This window comes from Corythoichthys intestinalis, chromosome 19, assembly GCF_030265065.1.
Source record: "Corythoichthys intestinalis isolate RoL2023-P3 chromosome 19, ASM3026506v1, whole genome shotgun sequence".
Taxonomy (NCBI): domain Eukaryota; kingdom Metazoa; phylum Chordata; class Actinopteri; order Syngnathiformes; family Syngnathidae; genus Corythoichthys; species Corythoichthys intestinalis.
The window spans coordinates 33,648,191-33,670,000 of record NC_080413.1 but is presented as its reverse complement, the minus strand read 5'-3'; the positions used below and the strand labels follow the sequence as shown (position 1 = coordinate 33,670,000).

The 21,810-nt window shown below is 38.9% G+C and overlaps 1 protein-coding gene across 1 annotated transcript in view; it reads right to left on the bottom strand.

The window, feature by feature from the left end:
• The window catches only part of LOC130907373 (uncharacterized), a 46,505-nt gene extending 25,521 nt beyond the window's left edge, over positions 1-20,984 (bottom strand). Inside the window, exons 1-15 of the mRNA XM_057822372.1 lie at positions 20,896-20,984; positions 19,739-19,848; positions 8,925-8,976; positions 5,939-6,145; positions 5,704-5,862; positions 5,404-5,433; positions 3,693-3,722; positions 3,355-3,498; positions 3,083-3,250; positions 2,182-2,211; positions 1,784-1,927; positions 1,512-1,679; positions 749-778; positions 349-492; positions 72-239 (exon numbers count right to left, since the gene is read on the bottom strand). Of these exons, the coding sequence (XP_057678355.1) occupies positions 72-239; positions 349-492; positions 749-778; positions 1,512-1,679; positions 1,784-1,927; positions 2,182-2,211; positions 3,083-3,250; positions 3,355-3,498; positions 3,693-3,722; positions 5,404-5,433; positions 5,704-5,862; positions 5,939-6,145; positions 8,925-8,976; positions 19,739-19,843 (1,579 nt within the window). The 5' untranslated portion in view covers positions 19,844-19,848; positions 20,896-20,984. The remainder of the gene's footprint in view (positions 1-71; positions 240-348; positions 493-748; positions 779-1,511; positions 1,680-1,783; positions 1,928-2,181; positions 2,212-3,082; positions 3,251-3,354; positions 3,499-3,692; positions 3,723-5,403; positions 5,434-5,703; positions 5,863-5,938; positions 6,146-8,924; positions 8,977-19,738; positions 19,849-20,895) is intronic.
• Between the last annotated feature and the right edge of the window lie 826 nt (positions 20,985-21,810).

The window sequence follows — 21,810 nt, the reverse complement described above, 5'->3', positions numbered from 1 at the left end:
GTGGGTTGGATGGGATGGATAGCAGCTGTAACTGACTGTTGTCTCAACAGTTTTATCAGATCAGTACTTACTTAAAATTGGTTGACAGAAATTCGACATCTGAGGTATTCCATTTATGCAGTCACAGATGGAGGAACCATCCGTTCTGCATGCTCCGTATGTATCACAGGTGTCACACGACAACCCGAACGATTCCTCACACTGACACTGATGTCCTTCAGTAGAGTGTAGATAACAGGCTAAAAAGACATTGATGACACAAAGTTCAATTGTAACATTTCAAAACATGAAATCAGAATTACTAGTGGTATTTGTCTAGGAGACCCATCAAGTGGTGTGAAATCTAACCTGTAGTCAAGTCGAAGTGTCTCAGCGTTAAATTATCTGTCATTTCGAATGGTAAGGAGATATTTCCCACTGCAAGCCTCATTAGATCAACGAGGTCAGTTGGCTCTGAGTCAGTTGAAGTGTCCACCGAAAAGACGATGTGCACTATTGCAGAGGAGACGGCAAAAAATATTATGCAAAACACAGACATCGTTAAATGAAGATCACTTTTTCTTATGAGCACTCTCAAGTACAAAGGCATTCAAATATTCACACGACAGTAATTTTGCGTTCATATTTTCTTGACAATCATAAACTGTGGATTCTAGAACGTCCTTGCACTGTTTATTTTTGTATTTCCCCTTGAAAAATGACGGTAGCCAAAAGAGAGATAGCAATATCACATAACTTAATACAATACCTTCTGTTTGTTGTGCACATGGGGTGATGGCTGCGGAGAAAATCGGGAAAAAAAAACAAAATTAAAGACAAGGTAAAAGAATTCATAAATTGGGTAAAATAATGTCTTCAGGAGGTTCAATCAATCCATCCATTTTCTACTGCACTTGTCGCATGGGATGAGGTGGAGCTAAACTGGACTGAATTTGAACGAGATGCAAGGTAAACCCTGGGCTTTTTGCCAGCAAGATACAGGTCCTCAAATACGACGGAGTCTCCCAATTCAGCTGCCCACCAATTTTGCCAACCTCGCCAATGGTATAAAAATTTGTATAAAGACTAAAAGGACAAGATTCTGGGCTACAGTTGCTCAAAAAAAATCTTTGGCCCAAGGGTGGCTTTGTTCACCCTGACGTATTGGTAGAGATACTTCGTACTTCATGAGGGTGTCAGAGGACTAACCTAGATCAGCCAAGGAGGTAGTTCTGGATTCAAGGGAAAACCGTCTTGCTGATCAATTCCACTGGGATGTTCCACCCAATTCCAAGTATTGGTGTGCTCCAGGGGAACACATAGAATATGCTGTGAACACTATACCTCACAGCTGGCCTGGGAACATCCCAATGGAGTTGAAAAAAGCGGCCAGAGACAGAGACAAGGTCGAGCTTCCCTATTTCATGTTTATCTGTTAATGCATCCTCGAATAACTGAAGAAATTGGATGGATGGATTTACAGCAGCTGTACTTGATTGTTGTCTCATCAGTTCTATCAAATCAGCACTTACTTGAAATTGGTTTACAGAAATTGGAAATTGGAGGGATTCCACGTATGCAGTCACAGATGGAGGAACCATCCGTGCTGCATGCTCCGTATGTATCACAGGTGTCACACAACAACCCGAACGATTCCTCACACTGACATTGATGTCCTTCAGTAGATTTCAGAAAGCAGGCTAAAAATACATTGGTGACACTAAGTTCAGTTGCAATATTTCAAAACATCAGAATTTCCAGTAATATTTGACCAAGAGACCCATCAAGTGGCGTGAAATCTAACCTGTAGTCAAATCCAAGTGTCTCAGCGTTAAATTATCTGTCATTTCGAATGGTAAGGAGATATTTCCCACTGCAAGCCTCATTAGATCAACAAGGTCCGTTGGTTCTGAGTCAGTTGAAGTGTCCAACGAAAAGACGATGAGCACTATTGCAGAGGAGACGGCAAAAAATATTATGCAAAACACAGACATCGTTAAATGAAGATCACTTTTTCTTATGAGCACTCTCAAGTACAAAGGAATTCAAATATTCAGACGAGAGTAATTTTCCGTTCATATTTTCTTGACAATCATAAACTGTGGATTCTAGAACGTCCTTGCACTGTTTATTTTCATATTTGCCCTCGAAAAATGACGGGAACCAAAGAAGAGATAGCAATATCACATAACAATACAATACCTTCTGTTTGTTGTGCACATGGGGTGATTGCTGCGGAGAAAATAGAAAAAGAAAAAAAAACAAAATTAAAGAAAAGAAAAGGTAAATGATTTCATAAAAGGAGTAAAATAATGTATTCAGGAGGTTCAATCAATCCATCCAGTTTCTACTGCACTTGTCGCATGGGATGAGGTGGAACTAAACTTGACTGAATTGGAACGACATGTGAGGTAAGCCCTGCTCTTTTTGCCAGCAAGATACAGGTCCTCAAATACGACGGAGTCTCCCCATTCAGCTGCCCCCAATTTTGCCAACCTCGCCAATGGTAATAAAGTTTTGGATTGGATAAAAGGAAAGGATTGCGGGAAAAAGTGCTTCAAAAATATCTTTGGCTGCAGGGTGGTTTCGCTCTACCTGACGTATTGGTAGACATGCTTCATATTTCATGAGGATGTCAGATGACTAACCCAGATCAGTCAATGAGGTAGTTCAGAATTCAAGGGAAAATGGTCTTGCTGATCAATTCCAGTGAGATGTTCCAGGCATATCCAAGTATTAGTGTGTTCCAGAGGAACACATAGGACATGCTGTGGACACTATACTTCACAGCTGGCCTGGGAACATCCCAATGGAGTTGAAAAAAGCGGCCATAGACAGAGATAAGTTCGGGCTTCCCTATTGACTGTAGATCTGTTCATGCATCCTTGAATAACTGAAGAAAATGGATGGATGGATGGATGGATGGATGGATGGATGGATGGATGGATGGATGGATGGATGGATGGATGGATGGATGGATGGATGGATGGATGGATGGATGGATACATGGATGGATGGATGGATGGATGGATGGATGGATGGATGGATGGATGGCAGCTGTAACTGACTGTTGTCTCAACAGTTTCATCAGATCAGTACTTACTTGAAATTGGTTGACAGAATTTCGACATCGGAGGTATTACATTTATGCAGTCACAGATGGAGGAACCATCCGTTCTGCATGCTCCGTATGTATCACAAGTGTCACACGACAACCCGAACGATTCCTCACACTGACATTGATGTCCGTCAGTAGAGTTCAGAAAGCAGGCTAAAAAGACATTGGTGACACAAAGTTCAGTTGCAACATTTCAAAACATCAGAATTTCCAGTAATATTTGACCAAGAGACCCATCAAGTGGCGTGAAATCTAACCTGTAGTCAAATCCAAGTGTCTCAGCGTTAAATTATCTGTCATTTCGAATGGTAAGGAGATATTTCCCACTGCAAGCCTCATTAGATCAACAAGGTCAGTTGGCTCTGAGTCAGTTGAAGTGTCCACCGAAAAAACGATGTGCACTATTGCAGAGAAGACGGCAAAAAATATTATGCAAAACACAGACATCGTTAAATGAAGATCACTATTTCTTATGAGTTCTCTCAAGTCCAAAGGCATTCAAATATTCACACGATAGTCATTTTCCGTTCATATTTTCTTGACAATCTTAAACTGTGGATTCCAGAACGTCCTTGCATAATACATAATACAATACCTTCTGTTTGTTGTGCACGTGGGGTGATGGCTGCGGAGAAAATCGAAAAAAAAAAGAAAAAAAAACAATTAAAGAAAAGGTAAATGATTTCATAAAAGGAGTAAAATAATGCCTTCAGGAGGTTCAATCAATCCACCCAGTTTCTACTGTACTTGTCGCATGGAATGAGGTGGAGCTAAACTCGACTGAATTTAAACGAGATGTGAGGTAACATTACTTTAATTGGAAAAGAATCTTTTTTGTGTACAGACACCACACACGTTCTATGCATAACACATAATCGGGAACCCTTGATAAAACAAAATGTGTAAGTTTGCACGTTTTGAGGTCTTATATCATTCCGGTGTGTTTAATCTGTTACTTTGTTGTCGTTTATGTGAAAAGAATTAACATGTTTTTGTGCTCAGCTAAATTAGCCACTTAATTTGGTTTGCTCATAACAGATCTAGTCTTCATGTGGCTTCTCCATCATGGTGTTTGGCAGCTATTTTTTCCGGTAGGCGTTCAGGGCATCGAAACTTGGAATCGAAATTTTAAAAATTCAACAGTTCTGGGAGAACCAGAGTGTTAGTCTCGGATCCCATCCATACTCGATGCCCAGCCCTATTCATGAGATATTTAAAATAACTTGGAAGAAACTTGGTCACTGAGATAAAACAAAAGCAGTTTTGTGTTAACATATCTAAATTAAGTCTCAAGTCATTCAAATTTTCACACAAAATAATGTTTTTTTTAGGGCTGTCAAAATTATCGCGTTAACGCGCGGTAGTTAATTTTTTAATTAATCACGTTAAAATATTTGACGCAATTAACACACATGTCCCGCTCAGACAGTATTCTGCCTTTTGGTAAGTTTTACAGCAAGGTTTATTTGTGCTGTCTAACAGAGAACTCTTGTGGTCGCTTTGCGACATGGTTTATTGCTTTCTTGCCAGTTCAATATGGCTGCACGACGTCTCGGGCTGACGCCTACGTTGTAATGTTATGCTTATATGATCCTTGGACAAGATTTGTCCGTAAGTATGGTTGTTGTAAAGAATGTACATATTATGTTAGTAAGCGAAATGTTACATTTTTTGTATGAGACGGTTTTTGTTTATGTTTAGTGAACCTGTATAGCGTGCTAAGCTAACGTTGTTGCTAATGCAATGCTTGTGTACTTTTTTTTGTAGTTTCACTACGGTCTAAAGAGGACAGTGGTTTTAGGACATTTTATTAATAAATCAGATAAAAAAGGAAGAAGTCTGATTCTTAAGGCGTCGTTCACTAGCTGTCTAGCTTTGGAAAAAGTAGACGCTTCGGAGTGAGGACAGCATAGACAGATTTAAATGACAGTAGAGTGAAATGCCCACTACAGTCCTTATGTACCGTATGTTGAATGTATATATCCATCTTGTGTCTTATCTTTCCATTCCAACAAATTATTTTACAGAATATATATATAAAATTTACAGAAAAATATGGCATATTTTATAGATGGTTTGAATTGCGATTAATTGCGATTAATTACGATTAATTAATTTTTAAGCTGTAATTAACTCGGTTAAAAATGTTAATTGTTTGACAGCCCTAGTTTTTTTGTGTTTTCAATTAAAGGAATGTACCTAATCACTGTAGAATTATTTTCTTTTACTGTTAGTTGTGAAATTTGCCCTCAAAAAACGACTTTAACCTGAAAAGAAGAAATAGTTGGACATATCACATACAATACCTTCTGTTTCTGTTGGATATGGGTCGATGGCTGTGTAAAAAATTGGGAGAAAAAAAAAGAAAGTTTAATATTTCATAAGTGTGTTTAAAAAAATTCATGTTAAGTGTTTTATGCTCAGACTGTCTCAGAAAACATGAGTGGGATTTGTGCTGTGTGGTCAAAAACTACGCCCCTGATACAATGCTTTTCTGATCTCAATGTTTTTAATCTTAATTATGTACAAATCTAAACTCTTGAATTCACTTTTTCACCTCATAGTTGTACCTTCTAATGAAACACTTTATCATGTGCTGCACTTACCTGATTCACAGAAATGCCCAGATGGAATTCCATTAAGGCACTTGCAGGTTTTCGAGTTAGCATTGCTGCATGCACCATAAGTGTCACAAGTCCTGCTGGACCATATAAAATCATCCTCACAATGACATTGATATCCGCCGGTAGAATTTTCATAGCAGGCTGAAATGAAATTGACATGATATTATTGACTAAAACATTGATTATTTGAAGTGGTAACACAGAGCTAAACTCTCACCTGTGGTCAAATTTAAGCTAGCAAGCAATACATTTTCTGTGATGTTGAAGGATGAGATATTTTCCGTAGCATCTCTCAGTAGAATAGTTAACTCTTTTGGCTCAATGTCATCTGGAGCGTCCAGTAAGAGGACAACATTTACGGATAAAATGGTGCAATTTTCTTCAGAACAATTTCCTGCAGTTGTGAACGGAAATCCACTGGTGGCTGGAACGCACATAGATATCTTAGTTATCATACTTTGCAGAAAATACATACAGAAAAACATGATCAATATTTAGTAGAGCCTCCTTTTGCAGAAATTATAGCGCATTTGGCGCACTGACATTAAGCGGGAGTTTGCAGCACATGCGTTAATTATTTAACGTGATTAATTAAGAAAAATTAATTAGCGCTGTTAACGCAATAAATTTGATAGACTTCCTTTAAGCCAAAACTACTCTGGATGAGTGGAAGACATTTTGTCTGTAACGTTATATACAATTAGAAAATGATTTAAATAAAAAATATACAGTATATAATAAAGAAAAGGCATGTCCGATATTTTTTTGCCGATTCCGATACTATGAAAATGACGTGATCGGGACATCTATAGTTATTTTTTTAACATTCTTCTATACAAAACATCTCCAGCTCAGTCAGGTTTGATGGCTACAGAGCATGGAAAGCCCGCTCTAAAGCAGACCAGAGATTTTCAATAATATTGAGGTCTGGGACTGAGATGTCCATTCTAGAACATTACACTTGTTCATCTGCATGAATGCCTTAGTAGATTTGGGTCAATTTCTTGCTGAAATATCCAGCCGTTGCGCAACTTACAGTTTGTCACTGACTCTGGATTGGACTCTTGTTTGCAAGGATGTTGGTATTGACTGGACTCCATGCGACCTTCAACTTTAACAAGATTGCCAGTGCCTGCTCTGGACACGGAGCCCCATAAAATGTTGAAACAACCACCAAATTTTACTGTGGGTGGCAAGTGTTTGTCTTGGGGTGCTGTGTTCTTCATATGCCATGCATACCGCCCCTTGTTATGCTCAGTCACTCAATTTTTGTTTCATCAGTCCACAGAACCGTATTCCAAAATGAAGCTTGTTTATCCAAAAGTACTTTGGCATACCTCTATGGACTCTGTTTGTGACATGTCTGCATAAAAAGACTTCTTCTACATTACTCTACCATACAGGATCTCCTTGTGCAAACAACGCTAAATAGTTGAACAATGCATAGTGGCACCATCTGCAGCAAGATCATGTTGTTGGTCTTTGGTGCTGATCTGTGGGTTCAATTTGACTCGCATCCTTGGCCTCTGCTTATACGAGATTTGATTTAGCCTGCCACTCCAGACCTTAACTTGAACTGTGCCCTGTGGTCTTCCATTTCCTTACTATGTTCCTAACAGTGGAAACTGACAGCTGAAATTTCTACGACAGCTTTTTGTATCCTTCCCCTAATCCAGGGGTGTCCAAACGTTTTGCAAAGGGGGCCAGATTTGTTGTGGTAAAAATTTGAGGGGCCAACCTTGGCTGACGTCCTTTACGTAGAACAATGTATTTAAGCAAATTTTAGCAAGCCAATCAGTGTGTCACATTTATCATATTTGTTTTAATGAGTAATTTCAACAATCTGGCAACTAGCCTTTGTGGCGTTCTCTTTCGACTCTCGGGCTCTTGCGAAATACTGCTGCTGTGAAATTAAACTAGCTTCAAGTTGCATCAATTTCTCGCTGCGTATCTTCCCTGTAATCTTGTCCTACATGTCAGCGTGTCTTGTTTGGCAATATCACCACACATTGAATCTTTAAAAACAGCGACCGTCTCTTTGCAAATGAGGCAGACACAGGTGTTGCGTATTTTAGTGAATAAATAGTCTAATTTCCACCTATCCTAGAAGCGTTGGCCGTCACAGTCAACTTTCTTTTTATTTGTTGATTGTCGCCATTTTAGAAAATGGAAATAATGGGTCACACGGGATAATGCTTAGCCCTTAAATACCTGCAACATGAAGTAATTATCAGAGAATCCCAAAATTTGAAAAATAAGGTCCTAATGAAACCTTTTTTTCAAATTTGTAAAAAGAAAAGTCAAAATCAATACGTGTAATAACGGCTCTAATATCTATAACCCATGCCAAATCGTTTTGTTTTTTTTTTCTCATGGAACCTGCAGATGCATGTGTTGACTTGCATCCATCATTTTTTTTTTGTTTCGAAAAGAAATGTCAAAATTTTAAATTAGTCTCAAAATAATGAAATGTTAGGTGAATCAAATGTGATACATTTGGCAATAAAGGGTTAAAGTGCTGCTGCCTTTTAGTGGGTAAATGAGCAGCATTTCATGTGTAAGCTACTTCATATGCTGGTTGCAGTCTGTGTGCGGGCCAGACGTTATTGATTTTATGACAGAGGCTGCGGGCCCGATGAAATTTGACCACGGGCCGCATTTGGCCCCCGGGCCGGACTTTGGACATGGCTGCCCTAATCTGTAATGTTGAATGATTTTTTCTTTTAGATCGTTTGACAGCTGTTTTTAGGCTCCCATGTTTCCACTCTTCAGAGATGATGAAAAGAAGAGAACAATTTGCAATTTGCCACCTTAAACACCCTTTCTCCCGCGCTACCTGTGTATGTAGAAAGTCAGCTTATCAAACAATTTTTGAGTTAATTAAAAACTAGTACTGAAGATTTTCTAATCAATAAAAATACAAGGGTGCCCAAATTTATGCACCAACCTATTTTTGTTTAAATAATTATTCCGCACTTTCTGTTTATCCTATAAACTTTCACTTCGCAAATATTACTGTGTTCATCTGCTATATGATATATTTAACAGAAATGTTTGTTCCAAATAATCAGTGATTTACAAAGGAAAATCTTTCAGATTATCAGGGCCACCTGAACATTGTTTCAGTACATGCTTAAATTCGCAAATTAATTAATTAATGCTTCACTACAACAAAACAACAAGTCCACTTAAACATGTCTCACCATCTCTTTTCTTTCTGACATGATCGTTGGATTCCTGTCCATGTGTCAAACCCTGAAAAATATGAAACATGCTTACTTACATGAAGTACCAATTTAATGTTGCTTAGCATGGAATAGCGACACAAGAAAAGAATATGAATATGAACAGGAAGGCTAAAAGACAGGATGTTCGTAAACATTTGTCCAAAAATATTTTTCATAATATGCAACACTATTGTTACTGCTCCTCAGTGGTGGGTAGAGTAGCCGAAAACTTTATTCAAGTAAGTGTAACTTAGTTCAACATAATATTACTCAAGTAAAAGTGGTCATCCAAAAAAGTAAAAAAAAAAATAAAAACCTAATCAAGTAATGAGTAACATTATGAGTAAATGCTTAAAATGTCTGATATATTTTTAAAGATTTTTTTTTTTTACTCAGCACATCATTGATATTAAATGTTATCATACCGTACTATAACCCATTGCATGACCATATTAGGACAAAAATGCACAAAGCAATCAAATTCTGACAAAATCTGAAAAATATTCCTACCATGAAATTAAAACAATCATATCTCTGCTTTTCCGTGGGTTATACGTACCAAATAAAAACAGGGAAAGATTGATATCTGTGCTTTCGATAAATGTTGACTCTATGCCAAATAGATACATTTGTACAATGCTTTAAAGACACAACGTGATTGAACAGGCCAATGTAATCATAGGTCTTCCGAATGCAAGCTTGTGTGTGGTCATGTGATTGAATTGTTATGTCTGATTTGTATAATGGAGTCATGTGATTAATGTTGCTGGTCGAGCCACTGTCGGCATCTCGGGCAAAAATATAGTCTAATCTATCATGTAGATTAAAGAGGAAAAATGTAAGGACTCTCCTGTACGTGTAAGTAGCGGAGTAAGAGTGACGTCTCATCTTCACAAATCTACTCAAGTAAGAGTAAAAACTATGGTGTAGTAAAACTACTCATTGAAGCACATTTTTCTCAAAAAGTAAATGTAACGGAGTAAATGTAAAGCCTTACTACTGTAATTTTCGCACTATAAAGCGCACCTGACTATAAGCCGCCATCCACCAAATTTGACATGAGAAGAGCATTTGTTCATAGATAAGCCGTACTGGACTATAAGGTGCAGCTGTCCTCACTGTATTATGGGATATTTACACCAAAATATATTAACCGGCAACACTTTATTTGACAGCGGCATCATAAAACTGTCATAAGACCAAATCAACCACCATGAAGCTTTGCAGCCAATTGGTTCAAAACTTCATGGTGGTTGATGCTTCATGGAAGCTTCAAGAAGCTTCATTTGGTCATCACTGTTCTCTCTGGGGAGACAATTAACCTCTGCTGCCACCTGCTGTCAACACTGTTGTCTTCTCACATGCCTCCTAGCATGCATTGCAATACTACAGATGTAAACAACAATCAAAATTCATGTTCTGTGCTAATTATTTCTTCAATTACTGTCCTAGTTGTTTCATTAATTGCTTGTTATGGAATTTGATAACACTTTATTTGATAGTGGCGCCATAAGACTGTCATAAGACCATCATAATTATGACAGGACACTGCCATGAGCATTAATGAATGCTTATGACAGACATCATTTTGTGATAAATTATCTCACTTTTGAATGGCTGGACATTAATCGAGTTAGAAACATAATTTGCTGGAACACACTTAATGACAACTGTCATAAGCCTTCATTAATGCCCATAATTATGTCATGTCATAATTACGACGGTCTCATGGCAGTCTTATGATGCTGGCGTCAAATAAAGTGTCAAATAAATCAACAAATAATCGCACTGGACTATAGGCCTAAACCGCAGGATTCAAAATGACTGGAAAAAGTAGCAGCTTATAGTCCCAAAAAGACCACCTCTGCTGCTACTAGAGGTATATATCAATCTAAGCACCCATTCAATTAAATAGATAGGAACATATTTTCATGTTTGCTGTTTTTTGTGTTGATTGGGTGGGGGTCTTTTAAAGTCAAGTGATTCAGCAACAAAATTGTTTATTGCTTTAGGTCTGTACTTCTCAAATAGTGGTGCACCCTCCCCAAGGGGCGCAGAGCGATGCCGGAGGTGGCGCATGAGACCTTGGGAAACATACTTTTTTGCCCTACAAGAATAAAGTGCAATTGCACATCCACTTAGTGGGTAGCAGTGGTACTCTTCTTTTTAATAGTGTGCACAGTATTTTTTAACCAAACAAGAGCACACAGCAAAGAGCACTGGAGATAAGAAGAGCTAAGATGAGGAAATATGACGAAGTGTATGTTACGTTTGGCTTTTGACTTTTAATACAGTGGGAGACAAGGAAAGACCAGTCTGTTTACAGTGTCTAAAAATGTTTGCAGTGGACAGCAGGAAGCCAAATCTATTTAGACTTCACTTATAAACATTAGACCCAAGGGCATAGGTTTGGTCTCAGCATTGGTAGGGATGATAAATAGTGACGGGATCTGTCGTTCACTTGAGTAAACGAATCCATTTCGGTTCGTTCCGTAAAAAGATTCGTTCAAACAAACCGTTCAACGAATCGTTCGCCCCCCTCATCTCCCTTCCCGCCCAAATGAATCGTTTGGTTAGTGAACGGGAAGTGACGTTGCCGAACGAATCACCAAAGACCGCTTCGCAGTATAACTGAACGGGAAGTGACATTGCTTGGTCCCTCCCTCTCTTGCACACAGGCTCCTCATTGACCGCTCGTCGTAGTTTCAGAAATGAGTGACAGGCGATATCATTCTGCTTTCACAGACAGTCTCGTCTCCCTCCCGCTGCTGCAAAAGCGAGGGAGAACTTCCGCGTTGTCTGTCCTAGTTCTATGGGCTCAAAGTCATGGCTCGTGCTTGCATTTCGATTTAGGACACGGTTAAACATTTTCCTTGAGTGGGGGTTTGGGGTCGGGGGCGCACGGACTTTCTTTAGCATGTTCTTGATCACATATACAATGCTGCTGCTACCAGCCAACGCAGCATGCTTGCTGTCACGAAAATAAAAATAAATCGAAAGTTTAATTTCTAAATATGGAACGACCAACACATCATATTTACCTCTCGCTCTGTTGTATTTTTGTTTTTATGCTCATCACTATTATTTTTGGCCACTATTGTTAAAACTAAAGTGTAAATAGCTAGTTGTCAAATGTGCTGCTCTGAAATAAAAACAATACTACATTTTGATATTTGCCAGTTATATAATTGCAAATCAGTATTAAGATGATCGTATTGAATTTTTGCACTGGTATTAATAAATAAAATAATCCGGTCAGCTCCCCTGTCGTCCCCGCATCTCAGATCGTCAAATGCTGACGAGAAATAATTGTTTGCTCTTTACGATGTCGCCTTTCTACTCTCATTAGTTTGTTAAGAAAAATGTAGACATATTGCGACATCTCCCGTGTCCGCGTGCGTTGTTTTTGGGCGCTTAAGTAGCACATGATGGACGGATTGGCATAATTTGTCAAACCAACCAACACCCGACACGCTCTGACACGAAAAAAAAAAAAAAAAAAACACTCGGAAAAAATGGACATGTATATACAGTTTCATTGCAAATCAGTATTACGGTGATCATACTAGATATTCATTTTTTTCTCTGCACATATGAGGTAATTATCGCTGCCATGATGCTCGCTAGATTTGTGTGGTGTTTTTGTCTGTTTGAGCAGCATTTGATAGGCTCCACGTTAACAAATATGTGACAGTCATTTCCTTTCATTTTTTGACTCGTTCACCGCATAGTCATTACTGGAAAGTCAAGTTAGCAGCAAGCTAGGTCAGGAACCAGAGGACCGAGTCACTGAACGGGAAGTGACAAAACTCAGTCTTGCCTCCCTGCCTGCACGCTGGCTGCTTATTGGCCACACGTGGAAGTGAGTGACAGACACCCTGATTCTATTTCCGCTCCCTCCCCTGCCCGCGATGAGGCTGGCATCTGATTGGTCGTGTGCGATGTCAGAAGACGCTGCCGCTTGCTCAACGCCCTCCCACGCAGCGAACAAGCACCAACTTCATAGAACGAATCAGTTCAGGTGGTGATTACTTCGGTCTCGTTCACCCAAACAATTCATTCAAAAAGAACGAATCGTTTGCGACCGATACGATACAACACTAATGATAAAACAGCATAACCTGCATGTACACGTTTTGCTCGGGATGGGACATTAATATGACCAAACAGATTGGGTGAACGGGGGTCAGGGCTACATTTCTTACCAATATGAACCTAAATAATTGATATACTAAATCAGGGGTGCTCATTACGTCAATCACGCTAACACTAGTGGGTAGCTTGCGGACCCCCCCCCCCCCCCAAAAAAAACTTTTTAAAATGTATATAGTTAATTATGATTATGTTGTATGTTGTGTTGTGTGAGCAATATATGAGGTTATACAGCACTCGTGCTTCTGTAAGCATCTTCTTGCTCATGTTTTTCTGGTTCAATAGTTTCCAGCAGAGTTCACTTGATTCCTCAGTTTAATTAACGTTAACAGTAGAAACCACAAACAGAAAGACACTTCTCTCTCAGCAGCATCCTACTCGAGTTTCGCAGGTTAGCAAGTTCACACAGTTTAATGTTATGCTAACTCTGATGCAGGACGGACTTTCAGTAGCAAAATTAGTGGTGTGTTTCCCTCTTCCACAGCATTGGCATCTTTTTAACTTACTTACAGTGGCTGCTGGTGGAGGAAAAAAAATCTTCTAATATACCTCCTCTTCGAAGGGGGCGGGAGAGACGGCATGCTGTTGACATGTACAGTTGTGGTCAAAAGTTTACATACACTTGTCAAGAACATAATGTCATGGCTCTCTTGAGTTTCCAGTTATTTCTACAACTCTGATTTTTCTTTGATAGAGTGATTGGAACAGATACTTCTTTGTCACAAAAAACATTCATGAAGTTTGGTTCTTTTATGACTTTATTATGGGTGAACAGAAAAAAGTGATCAAATCTGCTGGGTCAAAAATATACATACAGCAGCGCTAATATTTGGTAACATGTCCCTTGGCCATTTTCACTTCAATTAAGCGCTTTTGGTAGCCATCCACAAGCTTCTGGCAAGCTCCTGGTTGAATCTTTGACCACTCCTCTTGACGGAATTGGTGCAGTTCAGTTGAATTTGATGGCTTTCTGACATGGACTTGTTTCTTTAGCATTGTCCACAAGTTCGCAATGGGGTTTAAGTCACGACTTTGGGAAGGCCCTTGAAAACCTTAATTCTAGCCTGATTTAGCCATTCCATTACCACTTTTGATGTGTGTTTGGGGTCATTGTCCTGTTGGATCACCCAACTGCGCCCATGACCCAATCTTCGGGCTGATGAAGTTAGGTTATCTTGAAGAATTTGAAGGTAATCCTCCTTCTTCATTATCCCATTTACTCTCTGTAAAGCACCAGTTCCATTGGCAGCAAAACAGCCCCACAGCATAATACTACCACCACCATGCTTGACGGTAGGCATGGTGTACTTGGGGTTAAAGGCCTCACCTTTTCTCCTCCAAACATATTGCTGGGCATTGTGGCCAAACAGCTCGATTATTGTTTCGTCTGACCACAGAACTTTCCTCCAGAAGGTCTTATCTTTGTCCATGTGATCAGCAGCAAACTTCAGTCGAGCCTTAAGGTGCCGTTTTTGGAGCAAGGGCTTCCTTCATGCACGGCAGCCTCTCAGTCCATGGAGATGCAAAACAAGCTTGACTGTGGACACTGACACCTGTGTTCCAGCAGCTTCTAATTCTTGGCAGATCTGCTTTTTGGTGATTCTCGGTTGAATCTTCACCCTCCTGACCAATTTTCTCTCAGCAGCAGGTGATAGCTTGCGTTTTCTTCCTGATTGGGGCAGTGACAAAACAGTGCTATGCACTTTATACTTACAAACAATTGTTTGCACTGTTGCTCTTGGGACCTGCAGCTGCTTTGAAATGGCTCCAAGTGACTTTCCTGACTTGTTCAAGTCAATGATTGTTCAAGTCAATAATCACTCACAAGAAATTGCTAATTCGTGTTGCTGTATGTATATTTTTGACCCAGCAGATTTGATCACTTTTTCTGTTAACCCATAATAAAGTCATAAAAGGACCAAACTTCATGAATGTTTTTTGTGACAAAGAAGTATCTGTTCCAATCACTCTATCGGAGAAAAATCAGAGTTGTAGAAATAACTGGAAACTCAAGAGAGCCATGACATTATGTTCTTCACAAGTGTATGTAAACTTTTGACCACAACTGTATTTCTGTCGGGGCTGTGTGAGTGTGCGTGTGTATGACGGGGGTGGGTCAAGTCATCAGCCAATCAAACATGTATTTGAGGGGGGGTGGGGGGTGGACCGGTGCATTCAGCAAGTGAAAAGGGGTAAATGTAAGTTTGGACATAATTAAATAATTCACATAATAATAGTAGGGTCAATTCTATCCTTACAACATATGGGAAGACAATCTAAATTACCTGTATAGCTGAACTCATTATATAATGCATAATATAAGGTTGCTTAAAGGTTGGTGGGGACAATTTCAGCATCCTGAAAAGTTGGGAGTGTTATGTCCCTACTGTCCCAATGCAAACCTATGCCCCTTGATTAGACCCCAATCACATTGATAAGCCACTAGATTTTTTTTCAGCGAAAACATGCCGAATATTGCCAACAATCATCCCGCTTTGTCAGTGTTACATCAGTAAACCAGCGAGCACTCTTAGCATCATTAAAGTGCCTGTGACACGAAAAAGCATGTTTATTTCATAATACACGCGGTATTTTATGCTCCTGAATGATATGGACCGCTTGGATGTGTGTGGAAGCGATCGCTATATTTATTTAGTTTTTTGAATCCCGCGCCAGGAAAATGAGTGACTTCCGGCTTCGGTCTTGCATTGAGGAGGAGGGCGCTGTGACGTGTACGGTAGAAGACGTCCTCTTCACTATACAGCGTACTGTTGTGTATGGGGACGAAGGATTCAGCTGATTTTGCGGATTAATACGTTTATTTTTCGCATCACGCCAGCCAAACGGCTGCAGAAAAATCATTCTGTATGAGGGAGAGGCGTATGCGCCTTTTTGGAGTTTCAAAAGGTTCCCATTCACCGTGGATATTTACTGTGGGACCATTGGACTTACGAGGAAGTGAGTAAACATCTTGTTTTGTATTATGTCAAATACGAATCCAGCGATTACAAAGTAAACACTACAAAATTCATTTAAATAAAGGACTACTTACGTTTGATCATTGATAGGCATGTAAAAAGCTCTCCTCATGCTCATTAGCAGTTAGCTGTTAGCACGTTAGCTGCACAACAAGTCCAGCCACCCTCCTCCGGGGAACGAACTGTAAATTGCTCTCCGCCGGGCGGTTTGCCGATCCGCGACGACAATAGACAACCGGGTCATCATGTCAAATAATCCAGGATAGTTATGTGTGATTTTCCGCTTTGAAGACTTTGAAACATCACTCGGTTCGGGTTAGCATGTCGGCTAGCTGTCACGCCTTCTGGTTTGCTTACATTCTCCGAAGCCGGGGAAGGGAAATGAGTTATGTCCGATTTAGGTGTCATAAAATATCGTTCGGGAGGTGCGACAGTAAAGGTGAAGTCGACAGTTTTGATCATTATGGAGTAATTTTGCCATCTCGTCCTGAATAAATGCATTTTTATTATTTCATATTCCATTCAGCACAAGACTGTTATTTGTCATGACCATGCCATTTATTTAGCAATTGGGGAAAATACTTGGATAAAAAGAATATCCTGTAAAAATATTGAAGTAAAGAGACAGAAACAATGACATTTTGCCGCTCTCATCGTCTCGTTTTCCTCATTGTGAATAGTTCCCCCTCGACGGGCTGACTGGTCCTTCTCAAGCCATTTATATAGCTATTGGGGAAAATACTTGGATAAAAAGAATATCCTGTAAAGATATTGAAGTAAAGAGACAGAAACAATGACATTTTGCCGCTCTCTTCGTCGCCTTTTCCTCGTTGTGAATAGTTCCCCCTCGACGGGCTGACTGGTCCTTCTCAAGCCATTTATATTGCTATTGGGGAAAAATACTTGGATAAAAAGAATATCCTGTAAAAATATTGGAGTAGAGAGACTGAAACAATGACATTTTGCGGCTTTCTTCGTCGCGTTTTCCTCGTTCTGAATAATTCTCCCTCAATGGGCTGAATAGTAAAATCGATGAGCCCAGTCTACCGCTGACGTCATCCACCTGTTGGGGACGCTAAAGCCCTATAATGGTAGGCGTGGCTAACCGGCAGATTAAAAGGCTAATTTCTCGTCATCTGTGCTTTGCTAAATTGTTGTATATAGTCGAATCGTCTCAAAATATGATTCTAATTCATATAATAATGCCATTTAAGACTTTTTTTCTCGTGTCGTATGCTCTTTAAGGTAGCATACCAAGTTGGTCAATGCAAAATAACTCCACACCATAGCAAAGGAGCTGATAAAAATAACACTGTCGTTTTTGTTCTATTAATTTTTGTTTTTTCAACCAAATTGTTTGGCATATTGTCCTCATGAGTTAATGTTTCTCATCAGTTTGAATTTAATATTATTTATTGATTTTATAAAATTTTAATAATGTACCTTGAGTGTCGTTTTACAGTTTGGATGTGACTTTTTAAAATTTATTCATTTTTAATTCACAATGTTATGAACAATGTTATGCAGAGCTGTACTTAAAATAATAATAATTTTATAGACAAATGATACAATTTGAAGTGGCGGCTGAGAGTTGGGGGGGGCGCAAAACGTTTACATCTTCCTTGCGGCGTAACAATAAATAATTGATGGTTTACGTGAAATGTATGGTAGTTTTCGGACTAACATATATACTTTTTTGCCTTGAATGAACACGGCGGCTAATAGTCAAGAGCGGCTAATTCATGGATATTTACAGTAAGCTTGAGAACGATAAACCGATACGACCGGATATCCGGTTTTACAGGTGAGAGATACAGCTGTATCGATAGTAAACTTAACATTCGACAGTAATTAGTTATTTAATAGTAAATGAACCGATAGTAGAGATAGAATTCGGCTATCACGAGCACAAGAATCGGCTTCTAATGCTAGTTCAATGCATTGCTTAATATGATAATAATTTAGCTTTTACTTCACATGCTGCGCTTGTGTCATTCATCACACAGCGCACTAAGCTTGAGACCGCACGCATATAATATGGACAAGCACCACTCACAGTCGTGGTTGCCTCAACTTCCCATGCATTTCGGCAGACCCGCTACTAGTCGCTGTCATTACCCGATCGTCATGGGCGTGTCATAACAACGCGAGAGCTAACAAAACCAGTGTAGCGCACGCTCTGTTGCGTTTTCTTCACATCCCAAAACGAAACTAGTAGTGGCAACGAAGCAACATGCTAAAACAATGAACAGTTTGAGCACCGACGGCAGTGACGTGCAGCGATTGATTTTCAACGCACCCAGGAAAACAAAAGTCGGACTTTGAAGTGATGAAGGGAGCCAGATCTGTTCGCATGGGACAGAGCTTGAGTGAAGTGTGAAGCGGTACAGAGATCGTGAGTTTTTAACCCTGAAAAATAACCCACTACAATAGTGGAAAGGGCAGCGCGACCCTCTGGAGATTTTGTTTCCACGAAACGCAGTCTACTTAAACATGAACATGTGGATTAGTTGATCTTCAAAAAAGATATGGACAGTGATGAGGAATAAAAAATGTAGAAGCACAGGCATAAATGAATGACTTTGCTGTGTACAAGGTTAAAGTAATGATTATTGACCTGTCTGTCTAAAATGCCATGTTTTTATTCCCTCAATTATACCAGTGGTAAAGCATAATTTATTATTTATTTATGATAACACTAGCAGTTTTAATTCTTTTTTTTTTTTTTTTTTTTTTAAAGAGCTGCTGCATATAATTAATATTTTTTGTTTTAAGATGTTTACGTTGAAAGTTTGCTCTTAAATTACTTACCTCTTTTGTTCAAAACACCAGGAAATACAGTAATTGAATTATTGCACTTTATTGTTGTCTGTCACTGGAGTTTTATCTTATTATCAATCCCATCCAACAAAATGACGGTCATGTAGAAAGCATTATTATTATTATTATTTTCATAAAAAATAAAACATAACATTGGTATGAAATATTGTTGTTTAATTTTGCTATTGGAAATGTTTTTATATGTTTAAAATACTGTACGAACACACACAACAAATGTTTACTATCGTATCGTTCTCAATCTGTATCGAACCATATTGTTCTTAAACTGTATCGAATCGTATCGAATCGCTCGGCCTTAAAAATGTATCATTTTTTTTTAATCGAATCGTAACCTGTGTATCTAGATACGTATCGAATCAGCTTCATGCCAGAGATTCCCAACCCTAATTTACAGGCTAAAGAGCTGTATCGCTTTGGTGCAAATAACCTGTAATACAATGTAGACACCTGCATTGTATAGTTCAGTGCAGTTATGTATGGATTATAATATATAACGTTTTATTGTAGTATTTGGTGGGTGTGATGTGTTGCCAGGTGGCATTGTAAGTCCAAATATTATGGTAATTGAATTGTGGCAGACTTTGTAGTTTGTAGTATCAGCGAATGCTGCATCAGTGTCCAAAGAATTAATCTTATGTTCATGATAGAAATTATGATTTACATCCTTAATAATATTGTTACATAACAATGCATGACTAATGCTTTAGAATTGACAATAGTTGTTAAAAAACTAAACACTGGGAAAGCCTGACAAAATAACCTTTTTTATTCATGAATAGTTTGTTAATTATTATTATTAGCATTGCAGTAAAATCTTACCTGTAATAGCAGTTTGATAGGCTGTCTGTATCCCTTATTTTCCCAGACGATGTATGCAGTCAGAAGGAGGACAACGATGAATCTGACTGCCTTAATTAATATCATTCCCGCTGCAGAGAGAAATTTACATCATAATACATTAAAATTAAAATAGACATTCACAGCACTGTTATGACCCTCCAAGGCAATTGTTTTGTTGTGTTTCTTTTCCACTCCTGTGTGTGTGTGCGTGCGCATTGGTGAATAAAGAACATGTGTTGCCTGATAAATTTGATTGTTTTGTTTTTTGTTTTTTTAATTAATTGTAAGCCAATATTTTACAAATCCTGCCAGCGCATATGAATTTGTGAGCACAAACATACAGCATTCACATATATTGTATTTGCTTAGTTGTTTTACTTGACACAGACACACACACCATCACACCAAAGGAGAATTTAGAGTGTTCAGTCAACCTCGCGTATTTTAGGGATGTGGGAGTAAACCGAAGTAACCAGCAAGAACCCATGCCAGCAAGGGGCAAAGATGCAAACTCGGCATACACAAAGCCCAGAGCCCGAGATTGAACCCTTGATCCCAAAACTGTGAGGCATCTTTAAAAATTCTTTTCATTTTTAAACAGTCAGCCATGTGATCATCAAGAACAAAAATTTGGAAAATGCCAGCATTTTGAGACTAGAAGCTCATAGTTCTGTTGTCAAACCCAAGACCAGATTTTGTCAAACCGTCTTCGTCTTGGTCTTGACTCCCAAAAACCTTTGCGCATTTGCAAAATTAATTTATTTGCATATACTGCTCTCAGAATGCGCAAAACGATCTGGACAGTAAGTTTGGAGCAATTGACAGACTTCACACTCAACATTCGAATCTTTTGGATTGACACAGATATGATACACATATCTATATAGACATACATACATACATAGACACACATGGCACTTTTACATTGTAGTGTAATAATGGTGTATGAAAGATATCTTATTTAAAAGAGCTTAAGCATGTAAAGAAAGAACATCTGAACTGTACTGGGTCTATGATCTCCAGAATGTTCAGTGTATTAGTAGGCTATTTTCAAAATTGCTGCTCTTTAAGAAAAGCTTTCTAAAGGAAAATCTCTTCGAATTTAGAATGTAAAGAAGATACATTAAAGTTTTTACCATTTGCCTTCTTGTCATTGAGAAAATCCACTTATTTTACCAAATGCCTGAAGAAACGTGTGTTTGAGTCTCCTTCCATCAACTTCATTTCCTGGAAAAGTGCAAGGCACACACCAGTCTGACAGGTTGCGTTGCTTTACAGAAATAGTGCAATTAAAATGATCTTGCTCTTTCTTCCTTCTCGTTATTTTTTTTCAATCTGTGGTTCTCATAATCCCTCAAGGGGGTGTTCACACTATTTTGTGTATTTTGGGGGCTGCAAACCACACCGAGAACCAAGTAACTCACATGTAGGCATGCAAAAAGCGATGTCAAAGTGTAAGAGTTGCCAGGAACACAAGCATCTCTTAAACAATATTTTGTCATGTTTACATTTTGTCCACAGCAGGACTTCTAACATTATCCTCAAGCTCCAAAGGCCAAGACTGAACACTTCTGTTTGAGTGGGTATGTAGGACCTTTACATAACGCATACCTGTATGTTGCTGTGTGCTACAGTGAATTTATTTAAAATAACAAATCTTTCTAATGCGAATGTTTCTGTGATTATTGTTTGCAGTAGTTTGTAAGGACTTGGAATGAGAGTTGTGACATGCTGTTAGGGTGATGCCAGTAAGTCTGATAACAGCATGACACAATGCCCTTAGGCATGGATCAGAACACACGACAGGTTTGGTCTCTCATGGTGGCATTTTGCCAGACTAATGACATACATTGAGTCTCGGTCACTTTCTGTGATTTTTAGGGCCCGAGTGGTGCGAGAGCGCTATTGTAATGCAAAGGATTACTTTTATTATTTTTTCATTCAAATGAAAATTGACAATTTGGAGGCTCTAACATGCTTGAAAACTCACCAAAATTTTGGGATACATGCGGCTTGGCGTCAATTTGGATAATTTTGCGACCTTGCGAAAA